The sequence below is a fragment of the Microcaecilia unicolor genome, chromosome 6, assembly GCF_901765095.1.
Source record: "Microcaecilia unicolor chromosome 6, aMicUni1.1, whole genome shotgun sequence".
In the NCBI taxonomy this organism is placed as follows: domain Eukaryota; kingdom Metazoa; phylum Chordata; class Amphibia; order Gymnophiona; family Siphonopidae; genus Microcaecilia; species Microcaecilia unicolor.
In genome coordinates, this window is record NC_044036.1 from 341502317 (window position 1) to 341524011 (window position 21695).

At 42.7% G+C, this 21695-nt stretch overlaps 1 protein-coding gene across 2 annotated transcripts in view; it reads right to left on the reverse strand.

The window, feature by feature from the left end:
• The window catches only part of RPTOR (regulatory associated protein of MTOR complex 1), a 466323-nt gene that overhangs the window by 69917 nt on the left and 374711 nt on the right, over positions 1 to 21695 (reverse strand). For both annotated transcript variants that reach the window (XM_030208599.1, XM_030208598.1), the window contains exons 14-20: positions 20006 to 20080; positions 18733 to 18798; positions 17724 to 17915; positions 16327 to 16467; positions 5363 to 5480; positions 4794 to 4934; positions 3958 to 4116 (exon numbers count right to left, since the gene is read on the reverse strand). In XM_030208599.1, coding sequence (XP_030064459.1) covers positions 3958 to 4116; positions 4794 to 4934; positions 5363 to 5480; positions 16327 to 16467; positions 17724 to 17915; positions 18733 to 18798; positions 20006 to 20080 — 892 coding nt within the window. The remainder of the gene's footprint in view (positions 1 to 3957; positions 4117 to 4793; positions 4935 to 5362; positions 5481 to 16326; positions 16468 to 17723; positions 17916 to 18732; positions 18799 to 20005; positions 20081 to 21695) is intronic.

Sequence of the window (21695 nt, forward strand, 5' to 3'; positions counted from 1 at the left end):
ACACTATCTGTTTCTCTGTCGTCATCTCCCAACCTGACTACTATAATTCTCTTTATGCTGGTCTTCTTCTCTATTCCACTAAATATCTCCAGTTAATTCAGTTGACCACTGTCAAACTTCTGCATTTCTCTCATCGTTTCGACCATGTTACTTCCCCGTATAAAGTTCAAGATTCTTTGGCCTGGTCTTTAAAGCACACTCACCCTGTGCCCCAGCTTACCTCCAACTCTGTACTGATCCCTTACACTCCCCTACACGTTCCCTGCGTTCTTCTGCTGCTAATCTTCTGGTCATACTCTCCCTTCCTTCTTTCCTTTTGACTATTTCCTGGAAAACTTCTTTTAGCTTTCTAGGGCCCACTCTCTGGAATGTTCTTCCCTCACATCTCCATCTAGAACCCTCCTAATCAAAATTTAAATCCCTGTTAAAACCCACTTTTTGTCTGAAGCTTTTAGCTGACCTGCTCTCTGTATCCTATCCCGGAGAATTTGTGTTTTTAATATTGTAAACTGTGCAGTAGCCACAGTGGCTAGTGGACCCAGTGCAGTATATCAAGCCTCTGTAATAAATATAGTAATTAATGTGCAAGTCCAAAGCATATGCCCCAAAGAGGCCTCCAGGTGACCCCAACATAGGCATGCAGGCGTCGATTGCACTTTTAACGTATGGACCTTCTTCAGGGAGATGTACACCCTCGATTATTTTGTATTGCACTTCTCAAAGGGACATATGATCAGTGACACCAAGCCCTTCACGCTGGCTAAGATAATTTCTTCTCATAACTGTACTCCCCAGTCAGAAGTCCAAGATGTTTATTGTCATTCACCTAGGAGGTATACTCAAAGGTGTTTATGAAGAAACTTTAAGGGAACATTCGTCTGAGAATCCAAAGTATATGCCTCACGCCAACTCCAACTGTAGATGATTAGGGTTTAAATCTGCCAAATAATGCCAAAGCTGGAGGATAAGCAAATATCTCTCTGTTTGGGAGATGAAATTCTTCCTGTTATGTGGGAAACAATTTCAGATGTCCCTCCCTGAGTCTATACGAATTTCCCAGGTAACGAATGCTGGATTATCCAAACCTGGGGGGAAAGATATGTCGAATATGCAAAAAAAGGAGTAATCTAAGCATTAACATTATGAAACTTGAAGATCCATTTTCATACCTTTCGCAAAGGCTTGTATAAAACGTAATCCTGGGCACAAGAATTGGCAGATACCCTACCCATGTGTAGAAAGGTACTATTTTTTATGAAAAACCAATAGTGTCTCATTCCGCAGCCGATAGTCATAACGCAAACTTAGACGTCCCAAACCTCCTCTATCCCTGGGAGACATAACTGTTTTCATGGAAAGTCTCAATCTCTTTCCTGTCACAAATAAGTTTGCATTAGTTTGTGTAGTTTCTGCTTATCTTGCGCCTTAAAAAAAACAATAGTAACATTTGAAAAATAAACATGGCACAACCATCATATTTAATAAACTAACTATGCCCATCAATGAAAGAGGATACGACCTTTATTAGTCTGCAAAAGTGGGAACACACTCAAAGTATATAGGGACAACAGATCTGCTGGAACATTCACCCCCAAATACTTAAATTCTTCAGCTGATTGTAATGGAAAGGGGCCTACCCAGTTTTCACGCACTTCGGGGGTAGATGGAAGAGCCATGGATTTGTCCAGATTCCTCCATCAACTCTATGGATAGAGGCAGAGAAATGGCAGGGTTCCGTCAGGATTAAATAAAAAGTCATCTGCAAAGGCAGGGAACATTTTGGGCTGCCACCTCCCTCTCGCTCCTCAATGTACAAAAAAAGCAGCAGGGGAGTCAGTGGACAGCCCTGCCTTGTACCCTATTCAATAGGAATGAAGTCTGTTTGTGCATCGTTTACTAAGAAGGAAGCCCTAGGATTATTATAGATACAGAATCCCGAAACCACCTCCCAATACTTACCTAATTCAAAGGCCAGCTCACTATCAAAGGCCTGGGCTGCATTCAGGCTCACTAACAAGGTTGGGATATGAAATCTATGACTATAGGCCAAGGCTAAAGGAATCTTTCACACATTAAGAACAGACTGCCTCCCCATAAAGCCAACCTGATCTTCTTCAATAACGGAAGGCAAATGGAGAGCCAGCCTGCTTGCCAAAACCTGAGAAAAAGTTCAAATCAACATTAAAGAAATTGGTCTATAAGAGTCAGGAATTCCCTCTGACCTTCCCGGCTAACAGTAACGAAATTAGGACTTCATTGCCAAAACAGGGGAATGTTTCCTTGGATACAGCGGCATTTAAATAGGTTAATAGTGGACCACAAGGCTGTGGGTTCAATAACTTGTAAAATACACAAGACAATTCACCTGGGCCAGGGGTAATATAGCTTTTGATCTGCTTTATCACTGTTTCAAGTTCCTTTGCCTACAGAGAGATCTTTATCTGCCATCATCTACTATGGTACTAAGTTAACGGCTCAACAATGGCCGGGGTAAATCTCGAATATTACAATATTCCAAGAAATGATCAGCAGAAAATTCCACATCAGCCTTATACATCTCTTGGAAGTAATTTGATAACATTTGTGCTATCTCCTTCACTCAAGCTTCCATCAGGTGCCTGTGTAGATAAAAATATACTTCTTTCCCTGCCAGTTCTTTGTAATCTGGGCTAACAACCCTTCCAGGCTTGTTACCAAATCTGAAAAAAAATTGATATTTGCGATACAGTAGCATTGTTTGTGTACGCCCATGCAACTGAGACAGACATTACATGGCAGGGTGTAAGTGTGTGTATAGCTGCTCCGTCTTCCAGAAAATCAGACTGAAAATGTCCAGTACCAGCCCCTGACCTATCAATCAAGCAAGCAAATACTGCAATGCTTTGATACACAGAGATGTTACTGTAAGAGCACATTAAGTTTTTGATTTGCATTCATTTTGAGTCTATTGTGAATAATTCACAATGCTAGACACCAGTGAGATGGCATGAATTTCCTTGTATTCCCACTTCTGCTGAAATCCCTGCTCTGCTCATTCCCCCATTGCAGAGAATCATAACATCAGGAAGCAACCCCCTTTCAAAAGCAAAATGGCATATTTCCAAATGGGTGGTTCTTATACTCTTGAGAGTTAGGAGATGGGTTTTTAACTACGTGTCCAAAGTTTCTATTGCTAGCAATCTTGCTGAGAATGGTTTTAAAATCTTTTACCAATGGTATTATATCCCAACAGGACTCCAGACAATGTTTCCAACGGCCTCGGCGACCTGTTGAAGAAATTGTGGGCGTCGAGGTACTTTTTATCATGTTTGGTGGACCTGCCCGTTGGTTCAGCCCTATTGGGCATCTGTTTTGGACACTTTACAGAGTATACTGAATAAGCCTTATCCAGGACGAGCAGAATATTGCTTCCTTTATTTTAAGCTTTCAGAGATTAAGGCAGCGCACCACAGGCCGGCGACAATTTCTTTACAGCCAGTAAACTGGCTTTAGCGCAAGCGTGAAAACAGCCTTCTCTACCATCCCTGTCTTGGATACTACAGAAATTGGACTTCATTTTTCAAATGTCTAAGCTGACAGCGTCGAGACATGGACACTTGCCTAACTTTTATAAAGTCTGGCAGATTTATAAAACTTGGAGAGCTATGCCAAAAGGCAGGGCTCTTTGTAAGGAGACTTTCCATAGAGCAGTCTTGTTATTCAGGCTCCTGCTTCTGACACCACTGCATTCCTGAGGTGGGGGATATGTTGGGGATGGGGGTGCTGTGATTTTCTGTAGTTTTTGTAGAGCTATTTATTACTTATTGTTGCATTTCAATGAAGTATTTTGAGGGGGGGGGGAAGCAAAATGGTAATTCACTCAACCCTTTCCTTTCTTTAGCACAGCTCTGCCGCACATTTCTGTTTTCTACATAAATCCAGAGAGCGCGGGGAGGCAGGCCAGAGTGAGGTACTCACCTATCAGTGAGTTGAGAGAGGAGTAGGAGCTGACCCGACGCATTTTATCGATGGTTTCGAAAGACAGGATGTATTCCTCATTATCCGGGCTACCCAGGGTGCTGCTGGCACTGCTGCTTGTGCTCAGGTTCCCAGGGGAGAAAGCCACAGAGTTTCCAGCTGGTGACAGAAGGAGAAGCTTAATTGACAACATACTCCTGACTGTGAGCATCACAAACCCACCAGAAGGTAGGCAGTGAAGAGGCCCAGCCTACAGAGGTCCCACTACAAATGATTTCTTTCTACCTGAGCTGAGTCTAGATTCCTCCTCTTCTGCTGGTAAGCTTGCAGACACTGAAACCAGGCTGATATTGCCAATGTTTTTACAATAAAACTATAAGCTCCAAAATGAAGTAGGACGGTAGTCTGGAATACCTGAACCGAACATTTATCCAAGCTCTAGCATCTACTTTGAATTATGAATAGAGTTTTCCGTGTGGCCCAGACCAGCTCTTACAGACTAATTCAGTTTTAGTTTTACCACACTTTATGGCTGGTCTTTTAATTTCAATTCCTCCATGAAAAGCAGAATCATAGGCACAGAGAGAAACAGGGTAAAACAGAACAGGAGCGTATGTCAGTGCTGTTGCGAGTCAGTCAAATGGCAGTTCTTATTAAGCAGGACATCTTCAGTGGTTTACACTCTGGACACTGATTAGACCGACTACTTTAACAGTATCCATTAAAGGGGTTTATTGAGTTTCATGTGACTGCAGAGTGAACTATCCCTTTCATACAGGGGAAAAAAAAACCCACCACCAAAGACCTGGTTCCTCCCCTTCTCCCCAGGATTTTACCCTCTTCATTCAACGTCAGGTTCTGGAGAGATTTGTTCAGGTTTCGTGGAGTAGTGACTGCTCGAATGTTCCCGTAGGAACTCACAGAACGAAGACGTGGGGTGCAGGGACCATCACGCACTGGTGTCAAACTTCCACCATCTAGCAAGAAAGAAAAGAAAGAAGAAATTTGTTCTGGCAACTGCACAACATAGTGGATGTACCATACATTATTCTAAAGGAAGGAGGCATTGGTCTGCATTATCCCACAGTCCACTTGTGCTTTCCTTGGTGGACATACAAGATCTTACATATGCAACCGTTTCCACTTCAGAATTTGGGAAAGGGGTAGGAGTCACAAGATAAGACGGACCTCTCCCCATGGCATTAAGGCTAAAATCTGTTCCGCAGTCTGCGTGGTAACGTGCATTTCTTTCTCCAAGGCTCCCAGGTATTAACTGCGCTCTGCACCCACTCATTCTAGCACTGGCCTCGCCCTTTATGAATTACTGCACCCTCTCTGCACGCCACCTCTCTCATATCACCATTTCATTAGGTTTTTCTAGTTTCCAGTGGAAGGACAGATGTACCTGTGGCTGCTGGTGAGGGCAGAGGGTAATTCTTCTCCTCTTCCATGAACTGCAGGGCTACGGTACAGAAGTTGCTTTCATACTGAACCACAAGGTGGCTGAGCGCCACCACCAACTCCTGTGAAGAAAACAGAGCTTGGTTTCATAGCAGGGTCTAAATATCACTTTTAGCTGCTCTTCATTAGTTATTTTATTTATTCATAACATTTGCTAGACCACCCTTAGAGAATCCAGAAGCCAGCAGGACTGCTTACCATAAAATGAATTAGAAACTACAATAAAAGCTACAATGTCAAAGTTAAAGGGAAGAAGAGGAGATAGTACTGGTAGCAAGCATCAACACTCTGCCCCAAGGCCCTGGGTGAAAGACAAGTCAAAGCACCAAGCCTTCATACCTGTCTGGAAAAGAGGACTCAATGGAGATATAGTGGCAGACAGACCCATAGGGAAGGTCCAAGATAAGAGAAAGCTGTGTCAGCAAATTTCCAAGCAGCGGCAAGATGGAGGGAGGAATGAACACAGCAAAGCCCAAGAACAAAGTGCACAAACGAGGGCAAGAATCTTACATTTGAGACAGGTGGTGACTGGGAGCTAATAGTGCAAAATAAGAACGGGGGAGGTATGGTCAAAGCAGTGTGCGCTACAGAAGCGTAATAGCTGTGGACTGAATTAACAGGAGACATTTCAAGGAGGAAAGGGCCAGGCCGATAAAGTTGCAACAGTCAACTCCAGAGATAATGAGGGCAAAAACTAAGATTTTAAGTTAAGCAACTGGGAAGACCTAACAAAAAAGATTTTTATGGAGAGCAACCAAGGATATTTCACTACAACAAGCAGCTGAGGTTTAAAGGTGAAGAAGAAAAAAAAAAAGAATGACATGGAGCATCTGAACAGAATCATGAAAAGCCAACACAAAACTGGCAATTAGTGAGGGGAAGGAACATAAGAGCCGAGACCAGGAAATCAGAAAGTCTCACAATTTACAGATACTAAGAAAGCCATGGACAGATCTGAGATAAAGGAAAGGCAAGTTTAGAAATTATCCTGCGGAACCCATTTCTCATACAGCTATGGGCTCTATTGGCCAATTTGTTGAACATTTTGTACCCTTGGGGTAAGGATACCAGGGCTGTGGCATCACCTGAGTTGGGGATGGGGGACAGATGGGTTGGCTCTTTCTCTAGATGCCAACATCATGCTGAGCCCAGCTGTGCAGGAACATTGCCATAGCCATGACAAGGACCTCCGAGTCCCTTTTGTACCAAGGAGGACAGTGGAATGGTTGGGAATCAACGACTGCAGCCAGTTAGCCAGGGCCATACATCTCAATTGAAACAGGAGCTGAAGATGAGATGGCAGTAGAGGAAGCCCGGATTCTGCCTAGGGCAAGACCACCAGTAGTACTGGCCCAGAAGGCAGATTTAAAGTCAATGGATTTGGGAGTAACTCTACCACATAATTTCTTGAGCATTTCTCAATCAGGGACATCTGAGGAATTCACTGTGTTCGTCTAAAGTCTTTACTTTCAAGACCATTTGGAAGGCAAGTGCAGGTCTGGTAAGATTGTTGTTGGGTTAAATCCAAGGAGCCATAAGTAAAGTTAAATAAGCTGAGCAGAGACAATAGCTCAGATACTGAAGTGTGAGTAAATGGTGGCTGCAGCACAAGAACCTGGGTGTTTTTTTGACAATATCCATTGGATTCTGCATAGGTCGCCCAAATGTGGACACAGTTCCAAGATCCACATGCAATTACTCAATTAGGTGCTAATTACTGGCATTAACAAGCACTTATTGGCAGTAATTACAATATTTCCACTTCTTATATTCCGCTAAATTCTAAGCGGACTACGATCAATCAGAGAACTAAAGTACCTATCTAGGAATGTACAAAATTATAAAATTAAGAGTGCTAATTCTAGCGGAGGAGTGGCCTAATGGTTAGTACAGTGGGTTGTGGACCTGGGGAACCAGGTTCAATTCCCTCTGCAGCTCCGTGTGACCCTAGGCAAGTCACTTAGCCCTTCCCATTGGCCCAGGTACAATATACTTCAGATTGTCAGCCCACCAGGGAAAGTGCGAGTACCTGAATAGTCCTATGTAAACCGCCTTGATTTGAGCTTCAAAAGAGGCAGTATATCAAAAATTGAGAAACTTAAACTTAGGAATGTACAAAATTATAAAATTAAAAATACTAATTCTGAAATAATTCATATTCACAAAACAAAATAGTTTTTATAGCCTTCTTAAAAGTATAACAAGACAAGGATCTTATTGCATTTGCTAATAAAGACCAAGCTCCAGCTGCCTGATAGGTAATTGTTGAAGAAAACATTTTTTAATGATGTAATGGCTCTGGGATTTGGAAAAATTAAACTATTAGTGTTACAAGTTAAACGTTTTGTACTAGAAGGAAATCTACCGATAAGGTTTGACATATAATATGGTGCTGTGCCATTGATGATCTTAAATATCATGCAGTAAAATTTATACAAAAAAAAAAAATCATTTCTTAAGAGCAAAGATTAGGCAAAAGCAACGTTCTGCATTGTTTGTAATCTCTTCAAGTAAATAGGAATTCTTAAGTAAACTATAATACAGTAATCCAATTTACTTATCAGCAATTGAACTACTAGCCTAAATCTATCCTGTGAGATCTATTTACAAATCCTAATGTCCCAAAACAGCGCTTTACCAAAACAATTTACTTGAGATTCCACAGTGAAATCACTATGAAAAGTAATTCCCAATATTTTCAGCAGGTTCCCGACTCTAGTTGATGCCATCCACAAATGAAGTCACTGGATCAATCAATTAAAAGTAGACTAGTTACGTGGGGATCTGCCCTGTGCCCAGTTCTATGACATGCACACCTAGTGTGCAACTTCAAGGGGGGAGGGGGCATTCCCACCTTACTACTACTACTTACGACTTCTATAGCGCTACTAGATGTATGCAGCTCTGTACACATGAACATGAAGAGATAGTCCCTGCTCGACAGAGCTTACAATCTAATTAGGGCAGACAAACAAGGACAAATAAGGAATAAGGGAATTACTAAGGTAGGAATGATATAAAATGGGGACTAAGCAAGTGAGTAAGGGTTAGGAGTTAAAAGAAGCATCAAAAGGTGGGATTTAGCCTAGATTTGAAGACGGCCAGAGATGGAGCTTGACCCAGAAATTAAGTGATGTTCGAGAATACCTGCCTTCTGTGTGCCTGCCATCCGTCGGGCACGAGAATTTACACCAGCCTTGTGCTGACTCAGTATATTTGAAAACTTCTTTCAAAAACTATTAAAAAAAAAAGTTCCTTAGGAGTAAATTATAGCTACGTCATGCACGGTTCCACGTTAGGAGTTACGGACCAAGAAAGGGATCTGGGTGTCGTCGTCGATAATACACTGAAACCTTCTGCTCAGTGTGCTGCTGCGGCTAAGAAAGCGAATAGAATGTTGGGTATTATTAGGAAAGGTATGGAAAACAGGTGTGAGGATGTTATAATGCCGTTGTATCGCTCCATGGTGCGACCACACCTTGAGTATTGTGTTCAATTCTGGTCGCCGCATCTCAAGAAAGATATAGTAGAATTGGAAAAGGTGCAGCGAAGGGCGACTAAAATGATAGCGGGGATGGGACGACTTCCCTATGAAGAAAGACTAAGGAGGCTAGGGCTATACAGCTTGGAGAAGAGACGGCTGAGGGGAGACATGATAGAGGTATATAAAATAATGAGTGGAGTGGAACAGGTGGATGTGAAGCTTCTGTTCACGCTTTCCAAAAATACTAGGACTAGGGGGCATGCGATGAAACTACAGTGTAGTAAATTTAAAACAAATCGGAGAAAATTTTTCTTCACCCAACGTGTAATTAAACTCTGGAATTCGTTGCCGGAGAAAGTGGTGAAGGCGGTTAGCTTAGCAGAGTTTAAAAAGGGGTTGGACGGTTTCCTAAAGGACAAGTCCATAAACCGCTACTAAACGGACTTGGAAAAATCCAAAATTCCAGGAATAACGTATGTTTGTACGTTTGGGAAGCTTGCCAGGTGCCCTTGGCCTGGATTGGCCGCTGTCGTGGACAGGATGCTGGGCTTGATGGACCCTTGGTCTTTTCCCAGTATGGCATTACTTATGTACTTATGTACTTAATATACATGGAAAATCAAGAATCCTCAGATTCAAATGTCTTATGTAGTTTAAAGTTTTCTCAGCTTTATGATGAAAAAAGGTTCCATCCTGAACAGAAGCCCGTAGCTGCTTTAAATTGTTGTAATTGTGGAGTAACTGTCTCCAGTTTACTAGTTGGTGTCCCAACACTTTCTTCCAATTTCAATATTTGAGCAGACTTGAAATTCAGCATAGGTACAACACCAGAACATATATATATTTGTTTTTTTAAATAGATTTTTGAAAGAAGTTTTCAAATATCCTGTCAGGTTTGCCTCCATTTCAAAAGGTATATTATAATCCAGTACCTAACCTATGGATGAAACTGCAGATTTACTGGAGGATACCTCAACAGATAGTTTGAATTTAACTCAAACATGAGAAACCTCAACCGACGACGTAATCTCCCAATCAACATTACTGTTACTTTTGTTTTTCTGCAAGATAAAGATGCACTATTAAGATCATTTTTTTTAGACCTCCTAATTGTATATTTCCTGGAGGGAAAATTTCAATATTTCCGGATGTCTCTAAATGGACTCAAATTAGCAGAAAGAAGTTTTTGCAGTTTAAACAGGTTGTGAATTTGGGAGGTAAATTTCAATTAAGATAACCCTGCCAATGTGTGATATTATTAGAGAACCATACGTATACCTTTTGAGTTGCAGTTTTTCTTGGAAGGAAAGGGAGCTGTAGCCCAGGTTCCAGGATCTACCCGAGATGTCAATCATGAGTTTGATAGGACCTGGTAGATATTCTGTTTCTGTTTGATAGTTTTCTTTTTTGTATTAGCTTCCCCTAATTAGGGGGCAGTGGCGTAGGAAGGGCGGTGGGGGCGGTCCGCCCCGGATGCACGCTGCTGGAGGGTGCAGAGAGCAGCTGTGCGCCTATCGGCTGCACTGGTTCCCTGCTTCCTGTTCCGGGGCAGAGGAAGCAGGGAGCCAGTGGAGCAGACAGGCGCGTGGCTGCTCTCTGCACCCTCCAGCAGCCAAGAATGCACCGGGGGGGGGGGGGGGGGGGTGTCTTGATGCGCCGGGGATGGGGGTGTCATTGCGCTGGGGGGGGTTCTTGATGTGCCGGGGGGGGGGGGTGTCATGCTGCACCCTGTGGGGACAGACACCGCTGCACCCGGGGGGGGGGGGGGGGGGGGGGTGTGCACGCAGCGATGATTTGCCCCTGGTGGCAGCCGACCTAGGATCGCTACTGTTAGGGGGGTCTTTTATTAGCTCACGGTAGAAATCAGCTGGCAGTAAACACCCATAAGAATACAATAGGTGTCTCGGCGTTTACTGCAGCTGATTTCTACCGCGAGCTAAAAATGCTACCGCGACTTAATAAAAATTAAAAAAAAAAAAAAAAAAAAAGACTCCCTATATGAATTATTGAATTTCCTTTATGTGGACTATAATTTGATATCTATGTTTAAGATTACTATAGTTATTTCTTTATTTAATTTTGTATACCGATACCAATATCTTTAAATAGGATTAGTTCCTTATATTATCTTATTTGCAAACTTAAAACTATATATATATATATTTCCTATTAAGGATTTCTCCCCATCTTTTGAGAAATGGATTGTGAAGATTTTTTTTTGCGTTTCCTTTTTTCTTATATATATTTTTTTAAATTGTTTCCATAAGCTTCCCTTTTTCTGTGTAAGTGTTTTGCTTGGAATTGTAAAAGTAGATAAAAAAAAATGCTGTTTATCAACAAAATGTAATTAAACACATTCACAAACTAAATGACCCGATGTAAGGACCCATTCCTAAGTTTCCCAAAAATAAAGGTATAGAAACGTAAATGACCCTAAAGAGGGATGCAAGGGGCTACTGGTCTGGCAGCAGAAAGAGAACAGAACTAAAAAACTCAAATCTCTTGAGACAAGGACCATCTGGCAGGAGTCTAAGGGGAAAACTGTGCGGATACTGAAAACTAATGACATGCAGATTAATCTCTAGTGGAGTTATGCCCCGGAAGACTGTTATTTATTGGATTTCTCATTACAAAACAATCTGTTCAAACAGGATGTGCTGTGGCTGGTAAGTTCTTCAAACCAGAGATAAGGGGACAGAGGACAGCAGGACCTTTTCCTAGGACACAACACCGGAATGATTTGCTTCTCTTGTGATAATACAATGCTTCCAAAACCAAGAGCAAGTAGCTGAATATTAATACGAGTGAAAACTGGACATTGATAAAATACAAGAGACAGATTAGATGACTTTGGATCTTGCGAATCAACCTGAAGAACAGCAGACTTGTTATTTGGAGGGGAATTGAATTAGCTTCATGTCTTAGCGACTGAGAAGCCTCCCATACCCAGCCAACGCATAAGAACCAAAACAGGAGGAGTGGCCTAGTGGTTAGAGCACCGGTCTTGCAATCCAGAGGTGGCAGGTTCAAATCCCACTGCTGCTCCTTTTGATCTTGGGCAAGTCACTTAACCCTCCATTGCCTCAGGTACAAACTTAGATTGTGAGCCCTCCTGGGACAGAGAAATATCTAAAGTAGCTGAATGTAACTCACCTTGAGCTACTACTGAAAAAGGTGTGAGCAAAATCTAAATAAATAAATATTGCTTTTGTGAACAGTACATGCTTATAAAAGGTGACACAGACCACCCCCCCCCCCCCCCCCAGCAAGGAAAGAAACTACAGCTAGCTCTTCCTTTTAGGGAAGGTGATCACTGGGGTCTGCTCAGCTACATCACTAATTGATTTTTTCCCCTTCACATAATTAGAAAAGCCAGGCAAAGTTGTTCAGTATTACCTTCTGTCTCGCTGCACCCTACGCCTGGAATAAACTTCCTGAGCCCCTACGTCTTGCCCCATCCTTGGCCACCTTTAAATCTAGACTGAAAGCCCACCTCTTTAACATTGCTTTTGACTCGTAACCACTCGCCTCCACCTACCCTCCTCTCTTCCTTCCCGTTCACATTAATTGATTTGATTTGCTTACTTTATTTTTTGTCTATTAGATTGTAAGCTCTTTGAGCAGGGACTGTCTTTCTTCTATGTTTGTGCAGCGCTGCGGTCGCCTTATAGCGCTATAAAAATGCTAAATAGTAGTAGTAGTACTATGGCACTGGCAGTGAAGTAAGTTATTAATAACTGGAAGGATAATGCTATTTTATCATCAGTGCAGTTATGGTGGGGTTTAGTTTGCCAAATATATAAGTATGAGAGAGGTGGTGGTTTATTGCAGAAATCTGATGATATTTGGTCTCCTGTTAATGAATTTCTGGAACAGCAAACATGTCCTATAACTGATGTAGTCTGTTTGTTGCTGTTTTGTTACCAACAAAGTCAAAGGATTTTTTGAACTCAAAAAGAAAGAAGGAAGAGATACAAAGAAAAAAGTCTTTTGCAGAATCCGGAAAAGCAATTTCCCTCTGAGTCACCCTGTTAGGAACACACTGTCTCAGTTACACTAAGTACTACTAAGAAGGGGCTCAGACCTTCCTGCTCACCCTCCTAACACTTATCATAAAAGGATGAGACACAGGTGTTGTATTGATTGATTTGAATTCTCACTTTCTATGAAGATGATCAAAGCATATCTCATGGTCTGTGCTTGAAAAAACAGCTGCTGATAAAGGGACCAGATGAGTTCAAGCAGCACATAACCTACCAGCTGGTATATGGACCAGGTCATTAGTGCATAAAAGCATAAGAGCTGTCTGTATGGGCAATATTATAATTTTGGAGAGGAGAGCACTACCTTGAAATATATTCAGAGGAAGAAAGGTAAGATAATGGAATCACAATTAAAAAAAAAACTACCTACCTTAAACCCTCCTCTACTACCGACTGGGCTTATATCATGTGGTTTCAACAAAAAATGTGTTTTTAATGTCTAGTAAAACTCTTATCAGAACACAGAAGAGCACATACCATGGAAACAAATATATCACCTGCACGGAGAAGAGCAGAACAAATGCAGAAGGGGCTCTCAGTAGAGGAAAAGCATGCCATGATTAGTTCTTCGATTTCACGTCTCCACTCACCCCCCCCCCCCCCCTCCCTTCATGTCAAGGCTTTGCACCTTCAGTTTATTACAGACTCCCTTCTCAGAGCACCGGTAGGGAAAGAGCTGAGCAGCAGGGACTGTGGTGATGGTGTAAGGGTGGCGTAAGAAAAAGCCTGGCATGGACTCAAAGCAGTGGTGGGAAAGGAGGGCAGCCAGAAGCAAATCTTGGCTATTTACTGTTTTATCACACTCCAGGAAATTTCCTTAAGCCCCTGAAAAGTTCAGATGGAAAGAATACCAAGCCCGAGCCCATACCCAGGTGTAGGTGGTATGTGGACACTATAATCAGCCAGAAACAGCTGAATGATTAACACCAATATTCTCAAAGTTCAGATATACCCCAGCCATGAGGCCCTTCCATCAGCATCTCTTTCTCGGGCAATGCCTTACCCTTTAGGGTGACCAAGAAGCTCTGAAGCCTACTTACAACCAGCCTAATGAAAGTCTGACCACTAAGAGAACAGAGACAGGCAGCACTCCTTCACCCCTTTTGAGTTACAGGAAATTTTTGGGGACACTTAATAGGACGATAGAGCTAGCCATACATTAAGAAGCAGGACTTTGGAGTCCATGAGGATATACAGAGTCTGCTGTATGAGCCTCTCTTAGACGAGAAATAAACATAACAGCAGACTGTTTAACATCTTTAAGTTACAGGAAGCCCTGACAGCTCTCAACCCCTTAAGGTTACAGGACCTCGTATATTTAAGGTACTATAACTAAACTCCACCTTTATACCACCTGCTCTGCCTTTTAATCAGTAGCAGAAAAGAAAAAAAAAAGCTTACAAATGTCAATGCTCTTCATTTCATGTGCTATACATCTGTCGTGCATGTTTTAGACACAAATCAGTAGGGAAGTGCTCTCCTGACAGAATGAATTCGACAATCGAGTGGTTTCCCTTCATGGCAAGCTGCAAATCATCCTAAGGACATGCCTGTGTGTACAAATAAAGCTACCAGAAACAAATGGTGCAGAAATCCCAAGATAAGCTCTCAACATACACTATGAATGCAGGCTTTGCTGTTGATAAGCAAAGATTTTAAAGGAGAAAAACACTTTAAAAGACTGATCATTCCGCTTCTGCTCCCTTGCCCCAGGACCTGGGGGTTAATGTACTGCTCTCAGCTCCTAAAAAATCGTTAAGGAATTGGTATTTGTGTTTCATCAGGACAAACCTATTGAAGTCCTGCCTCAAGCAGTGTATAAGGACCTCTCGCTACAGTAGAGGTTATCAGTCCAGACCTCAGGGTACTCTGAACCAGTCAGGTTTTCAGGATATCCACAATGAATATGCACGAGGCAGAGCATGCAAATTTCTCATGCATATTCACTGTGGAAATCCTGAAATCCTAAGTGTGTACCAGGAACTGGGTTGAGAACCCCTGCTCTATCAGAAAGCAGAGAAGCTTCTACGGGAGTAATGGTGCTCACCCTATTTTTATTTACTTATTTATATTTTTGTTCAGACCTTTTTCAGTAGTGGCTCAAGGTGAGTTACATTCAGGTACTCTGAATATTTCTCTGTCCCAGGAGGGCTCCACAATCTAAGTTTGTACCTGAGGCAATGGAAGGTCAAGTGACTTGCCCAAGATCACAAGGAGCAGCAGTGGGATTTGAACTGGCCACCTCTGGATTGCAAGACTGGTGCTCTAACCACTAGGCCACTCCTCCACCCCCCAAAGAATCTTGTTACTCTTTGGGGTTCTGCATGGAATCTTGTTTTTCTTTAGAATTCTAGAATCTTTATTTATTTATTTAGATTTTGCTCCCAACTTTTCAGTAGTAGGTCAAGGTGAGTTACATTCAGGTACTCTGGATATTTCTCTGTCCCAGGAGGGCTCACAATCTAAGTTTGTACCTGAGGTAATGGAGGGTTAAGTGACTTGCCCAAGATCACAAAGAGCAGCAGTGGGATGGATTGCAAGACCGGTGCTCTAACCACTAGGCCACTCCTCCACTATATCAAGTAATTTATTTATTTATTTATTGCATTTGTATCCCACATTTTCCCACCTCTTTGCAGGCTCAATGTGGCTTACTGTCTGCACTAAGAGTTTTGATCTTTCAGCAGCAAGTCCACGGAATCCCTTACAGCCAAGGAGCAGTCGTTTTGTCAAGTGGCATGATTACAACTATTCACAAAATATTCCCACCAATATATATTCGCTCACATTTACTATACAGCAACTTTTTTCCAGGTCCGTCAGAATTTTAAGATATTTAGCTCTAAAATAGCAACAGGGCATATTCCTAATCATTAATCCATAGATTTTTTTTAAAATAAACTGCCCTGTTACTAAGTAGCTATTTTAGTGCTAAATATCTTAAAATTCTGACGGACCTGGAAAAAAATTGCTGTATAGTAAACTTGAGTGTGTGGTTTTTCCCAGTTTTGATGCTCTGAAGTACCATGTCATGAGTTTATGCAGTGTGTGAAATGTGCAGCTGTGAGAATGAAGAAACATTACTGAGGATGTGGAACCTTTCAAAATATGGAGCCCTGTATCTTTGGACAAATTTTTGACGATAAACTTACGGAAATAAGCTACAAATTCAGATAATCATGTTGGGGACTCCACATATTGATCTGAGGTTAAATTTTAATTACAGAAGGATCAATATTTTGAAAAGTCTGATTTTGTTTTCACCTTCTTTTGTGGGATCTACCGGTTGGTTTCAGTTGTAGAACCTTTGGAATAATGTAAAGTACAGTGAAGGCAGAATGACTGTTTTGGATCTGCCAAAGAGTATTACAGGCCTCCCACCTTTCGGACCATGGCACTGCCGTCGTTAATGAGCTGTGCCAGCATCATGGCCACGTTGTGATCGATGGTGGTGGAATGATCTGTCCTCTCAGCAGAGTTACCCACAAAGGTGCCGAGGGCAAAAACAGCTGAGCAGCGCACCTGGAAGGGACCAAAACAAAATAACATCATAATGAGAAAGGACAGGAGACTGACAATTGCCAAACATGCAGCATCTTACAGTCCCTTTCAGAGCGGCAACTTCCTTTTCTCTAACCAAATCACATTTTACGTTTCTTTCCATTTCTTCTGGGCTGTTTGTGTATATCAGCTTATTATATGGCCCCCCCCTATACCACTAACAGCAGCAGTAATAACTACATTGGGCTTCCATTGAGTAACCATAGTTAAAACTCAAAATTCAATAAATCTTAAACAGGGGGAGGTGGGAAGTTCACTTGTTTTGGTGACTGAGTAATAAGACACAAATGTGCAGGAGGTAGGTAAATGCCTGAGACGAGGACAGTACTTTAGGGTCACTCTTGGAAGGATGTTGTGCACGGTGGTGGGAGGGGTCTTGAGAGGGCTTTTGGAGGCACAGGAGAGAGTTAGCATTGGGCTGCAGGTGGGAATCTGTAAGCTCATCTACCCCAAGTGGAAGTACCTCAGCTGGGTAGACAATGTTTAATGCGTATTGTGTCGACACTGGAAGTAGTATACTGTATGTCATAATGTGTACTGTTATTTTGATTATTATTTTTCTGCTAAAACTCCCCATTGTCTATGTTCAGCTTTTCTTGTTGCATACTGCCTTGCGTTTTTGAAAATTTTACTCAGTAAATTAAATCCTAATAAATAAAAAAATAAGCTGGTCTTTTCCCTGCCATTATTCATGTTAATGACGTGGTCCTTCAGCACTAGGCTAAGCAGCTCTGCAACACTATCACCAACGCATAGGTGTCTTACACTGCTCAGTTCACCTCCTCAGAAGTCACTGAGCTGTGGACAGATTAAGATGTGCTATTCTGGATCAGACGGAGGATTCATCAAGCCCAGCATCCTGTCTCCGAGTGTGGCCAATCCAGGTCACTTGGAAGTACCTGGCAGATCCTAATGGGGAGATCTGTTCCCTATGGCAAAACAACTACTAAAGAGTGGCTAATAATTATTAATGGTCTTTTTCTACTTACTCAAGTCCTTTTTAAATGCAGCAAAACTATTGGCCCATAGGTTAGTTAAAAGCTGCTGCCACTTGTCTTCATGTGGTATCCCCCACTCGCCATGCCTGATTTTATAAACCTCTTTAGGGAACGAGGCAGGGAAGTGGTGAGAGTGACGGGTCCACAGCAGCCAGTGGGCCCTTCCTGGAAATCGATGCAAACATGGGACTACTGGCATTTTCCCCTCTAAAACTTTACCTCTGGGATGGGATCAGACAGCAGGCTATACAGCTTTTCGTGGGCACTGTCTCTCACACCACACCACCGAGCAGAGTCAAAATTCTGCCAAATACGCCCCAAGCAAATAGCCACCCACTGGCGCAGGAGAGGGTGAGGGTCATTCAGCTGCTCCAAGCAGATGGCAATCAAGTTCCCCTGAAGGCAGGCTTCCTACAATGCAACAAAGAGAAGAGGAGGTTAAATATGCTACCAGCTACCCAATTCTCCAATCCAGCCTCCTCCACTGCCGTTTATCAAATGGACACTGTGAACACTGGCAAACGCTGGTGTTAAGGGAGAGCTCCCACACCCTTTCCCAGTGCACCCCTTTTTCCTAATTTTCAGCATGTCTGACAGCAGCCCCCCCCCCCCACCAAAGTGTCACAGATCACTAAACACGATCCCCCAAGTCGTATCCCTGTATCACTTCTCAGATAGCAACTTCCAACGATGTAGCATCACTCCGGACTTTTCGTTAAGTAACCGGAAGACTCATTTTCATTTTTCAAACTGTTTCTACAGTTTTACTGAATGACATCAACATCTATGGTGCACACAGTTTAAAGAAGACCTCAAAACAAAGCTCAAAAAGAAGAGTCTGAGGTCTTATCAAGGAAGAGATGGTGAAGTAGTAATTACTGCTTCAAGCAGTGGGCCGAGAACCAGTGCAACTCACATCCTCCTCCTCAGGTACAGACACACTGGAAGCTCTTTGGGGAAGAGAATTAACAACAGAACCTGAGTTTGTAACCTGCCTTGAGCTCTGATTTGGAAAGGTAATTAAATTCAAATGAAAAACCCACTTCTCCTGCCACAGCAGCTCAGGGCCTCCTGAGCCTCTAACACACCAGATTAAATCTTCACTTGCTGCGGGACCTTAACAGAAGAGCAGAAATAAAGGAGTGTCGAGGGAAGAAGCCAATATCCAGGGCTGGAGGCTGTAGCTACTGGAGACGCTGAGTCGAGGGTCTAGAGGATGACCACTCACCTGCCCTGTGTTGTAGCTGTTCACAATGACAGCCAGAATGAAGGCAGTCATTGTCCGATGCTCAGCCTACGAAAAATAGACAATCACATTTAAAGGAATCCTTGCTACTTATTCCAACAGACAACCTTGCTGCACATCAAGTCAATGGGACAACTCGCTGATTAAGTGCTGTGCAACACTGTCTCGCTGTAACATGCAGCCTTATAATCAACAGATGTCACCTCTGCCCTCCCCATACACTTGTGATCATTTGTTGATAGATTCCAGTGCTCACATGACAATTAACTGTGTAAGGATTTTAACCTCATTCCAACACAACCTCCAAGGTATATGGAAAGAACAAACACAATCTGTCTGTAAAGGTTTGTTTTTTTAATCATTTTAAGAAAATATCTTTACAGTAAAATTTAACAAAAACTGAAAATCAAAGAGGCTGCTACTTGCAAAAAGGCTTTGCTGGTATCACCACCATGCATCTGTTTTATGGCTCAAATAAATCAGGCATGCTTTTGCCTAGTAAATATCCATAAATTTAGCATCCGCAGGAGGCCGTGAGGACTCCTTATGGCTGGAGACCTGTGTGACAGCACAGAGAACACACAGCCTGCTGAAAGGGGTCTGACCTAGTGATGCAACTAGGACTGAGGTTAACATGGATGGGCACTAGGCATTCAGATGCTGATGCTGCCCCCAATTCTCCTCTCATTGGGCTGTGCTGTTGGCTCCTTACTGGGCAGGCCTGACTCCAAAGTGGTGGAGGGCACCAGGACCCAGCAGGACCACTTGTGGCTACAGCCCTGGTGAGACCTTTAATAGAATGGACAGGGCAACCACTAAACACAAGAAAGGGCAATGCTCCTGCCACAGACCTAACACTATCTCAATCACAAGGTGATAAAGGCAAGAAGCTCGAATGTTTATTTTTGGCTGTGTAATAAGAAAGCAGAGGAGAATGTGGGTTATTGTTTCACAAACTGCCACATAGAGTTACAAAGAGACCACACTCGCTTCCACACTCAGCAAAAAGATGGAAACAAAGCCCACTCCAAGGTTGCATACTATGTGGCATTCTATAGACTAAGGTTTCATTCCTCAAAGGAGAGAGCGCTCAACTTCACCGTAAGCCCACTGAAGAGATTACTGGATAATACAAAGGACCCTGCAGCACCTTAGTGTACCAAGTGCAGTAGGTCTCTCAAGGCTGGTGGATCACTGTGTCAGTAGCACCCCACCCCCCTTCACATTAAAAAAAAACATATGGTTTTGTTCTTACTGGCATGTAAGGATCTGCTAGAACGGAGAGGAAATACTTATGTCCGTTGTCCTTCACCAGGTCTGCTTGACAAGACTGAAAAATGAAAGTAGGACAGACAGAGGGTCAGACGTGCTGAAGGGAACATCCATTGTCTTAAGAAAAAAACTTTTCTTGTGTGCAGAGAACACCTGAATCTAACATACCATCCTTGGGGAGCTCTGAGGCCCTCACTCCCTGTCACATGGTACATTCACCTGATTTCCTTTTTTTTTGTGGATTCCTGTGGACCCAAACTCATGATACACAGTACTGGTTGGCAGGTGGTGGCATGCACCAGCTCATTTAATTTCTGGATTACTGTTGGTCCTCAGGGCCAGATGCAAATCCAGACTACCAGGCACATTTGGCCATCGGTGATGCTGCCTATTGCACTAACATTTCATGCACTGAAATACCACTTCAAATGGAAAAACATTTCAAAAGCATTGGGGGTAACAAATCCTTGCAGAAATATTAAGGAGAGTGGAGCACTGCTGCTCAGTAATTTCTGATCCCAAGTTAATGCACCCATCCAGCCCAATGCATGAAGAAGTTCCCAAACTCTGCCCGAGGCTCTGCAGGACTTCGGCAATATATTTGCATGAGACTGAGTAGTATGAACTGCTATTTGAGAGTATAAAAACTTGGTGGCAGCCTTTGAGGACCACATTTGGGAAGTCCGGCCTTACAGGAACTCTCCTGAGGAAACCTGCAGAGACCCTGAGGATCCTCAGCAGAGGCGCGTTTCACTAGGGCTTCTGATCAGCCCTCAAGCAAGACTTGTATGGAACAGGAGAAGTAACACACCACTCAAGTTTCATTTTGTACATTCTAGATGTGTCATCCTTCTTCTGACAGTGTAACTGGTCTGCATCAGGTTCCTTCCCTGATTTAGTGTACTCTTTAGCAATGCCTTCCCGCTCATTACAAGAAATACTATCAAGATTCCTATATGATTCCAGCTTCCCAGCTATGAAACCCTCCAAACACAAGGAAACAAAATGGCGGAAGGGCTTGGTTTTGGCTGTCAGCTCATAGCCTCTTTGTGAACATGTCATATTAGGATCAACACAAGAACACAAGCGGACTGAATTTTAGTACACATACATATGCACACACCCACCTACTCTCCCCCCGTTCCCTTCCAAGTCCTCATATGGCTGTGATAATCTTACATGTTGAATACATTAATTTTGAATAAAAAAAGGAAAATATAGAAAAAAAACAGAAGTCAGAAGATGATAGAGGACAATATCAGAGCTGGGAAAGCAAGCGCTACTCAAGTACCTTCTTTTGGGATTGAGGCCAGGACAAAGCTCAAGAACCTTCAGGATTCAAGGTGGCATCTCAAAACCCACCATGACTCACTACGCAAGTTCCTCGTGCTAAAGGCCAGTTGTTTAGGGCTTTCAGTGAAGGATCAACGTACTAATCCCTCACTCACACAAAACAGACTTGTATATACATAAGTACATAAGTAATGCCATACTGGGAAAAGACCAAAGGTCCATCGAGCCCAGCATCCTGTCCCCGACAGTGGCCAATCCAGGTACAAGACACCTGGCAAGCTAGCTAAAAGTACAAACATTTTATACATGTCATTCCTGAAATTGTGAATTTTTCCCAAGTCCATTTAGTAGTGGTCTATGGACTTGTCCTTTAGGAAACA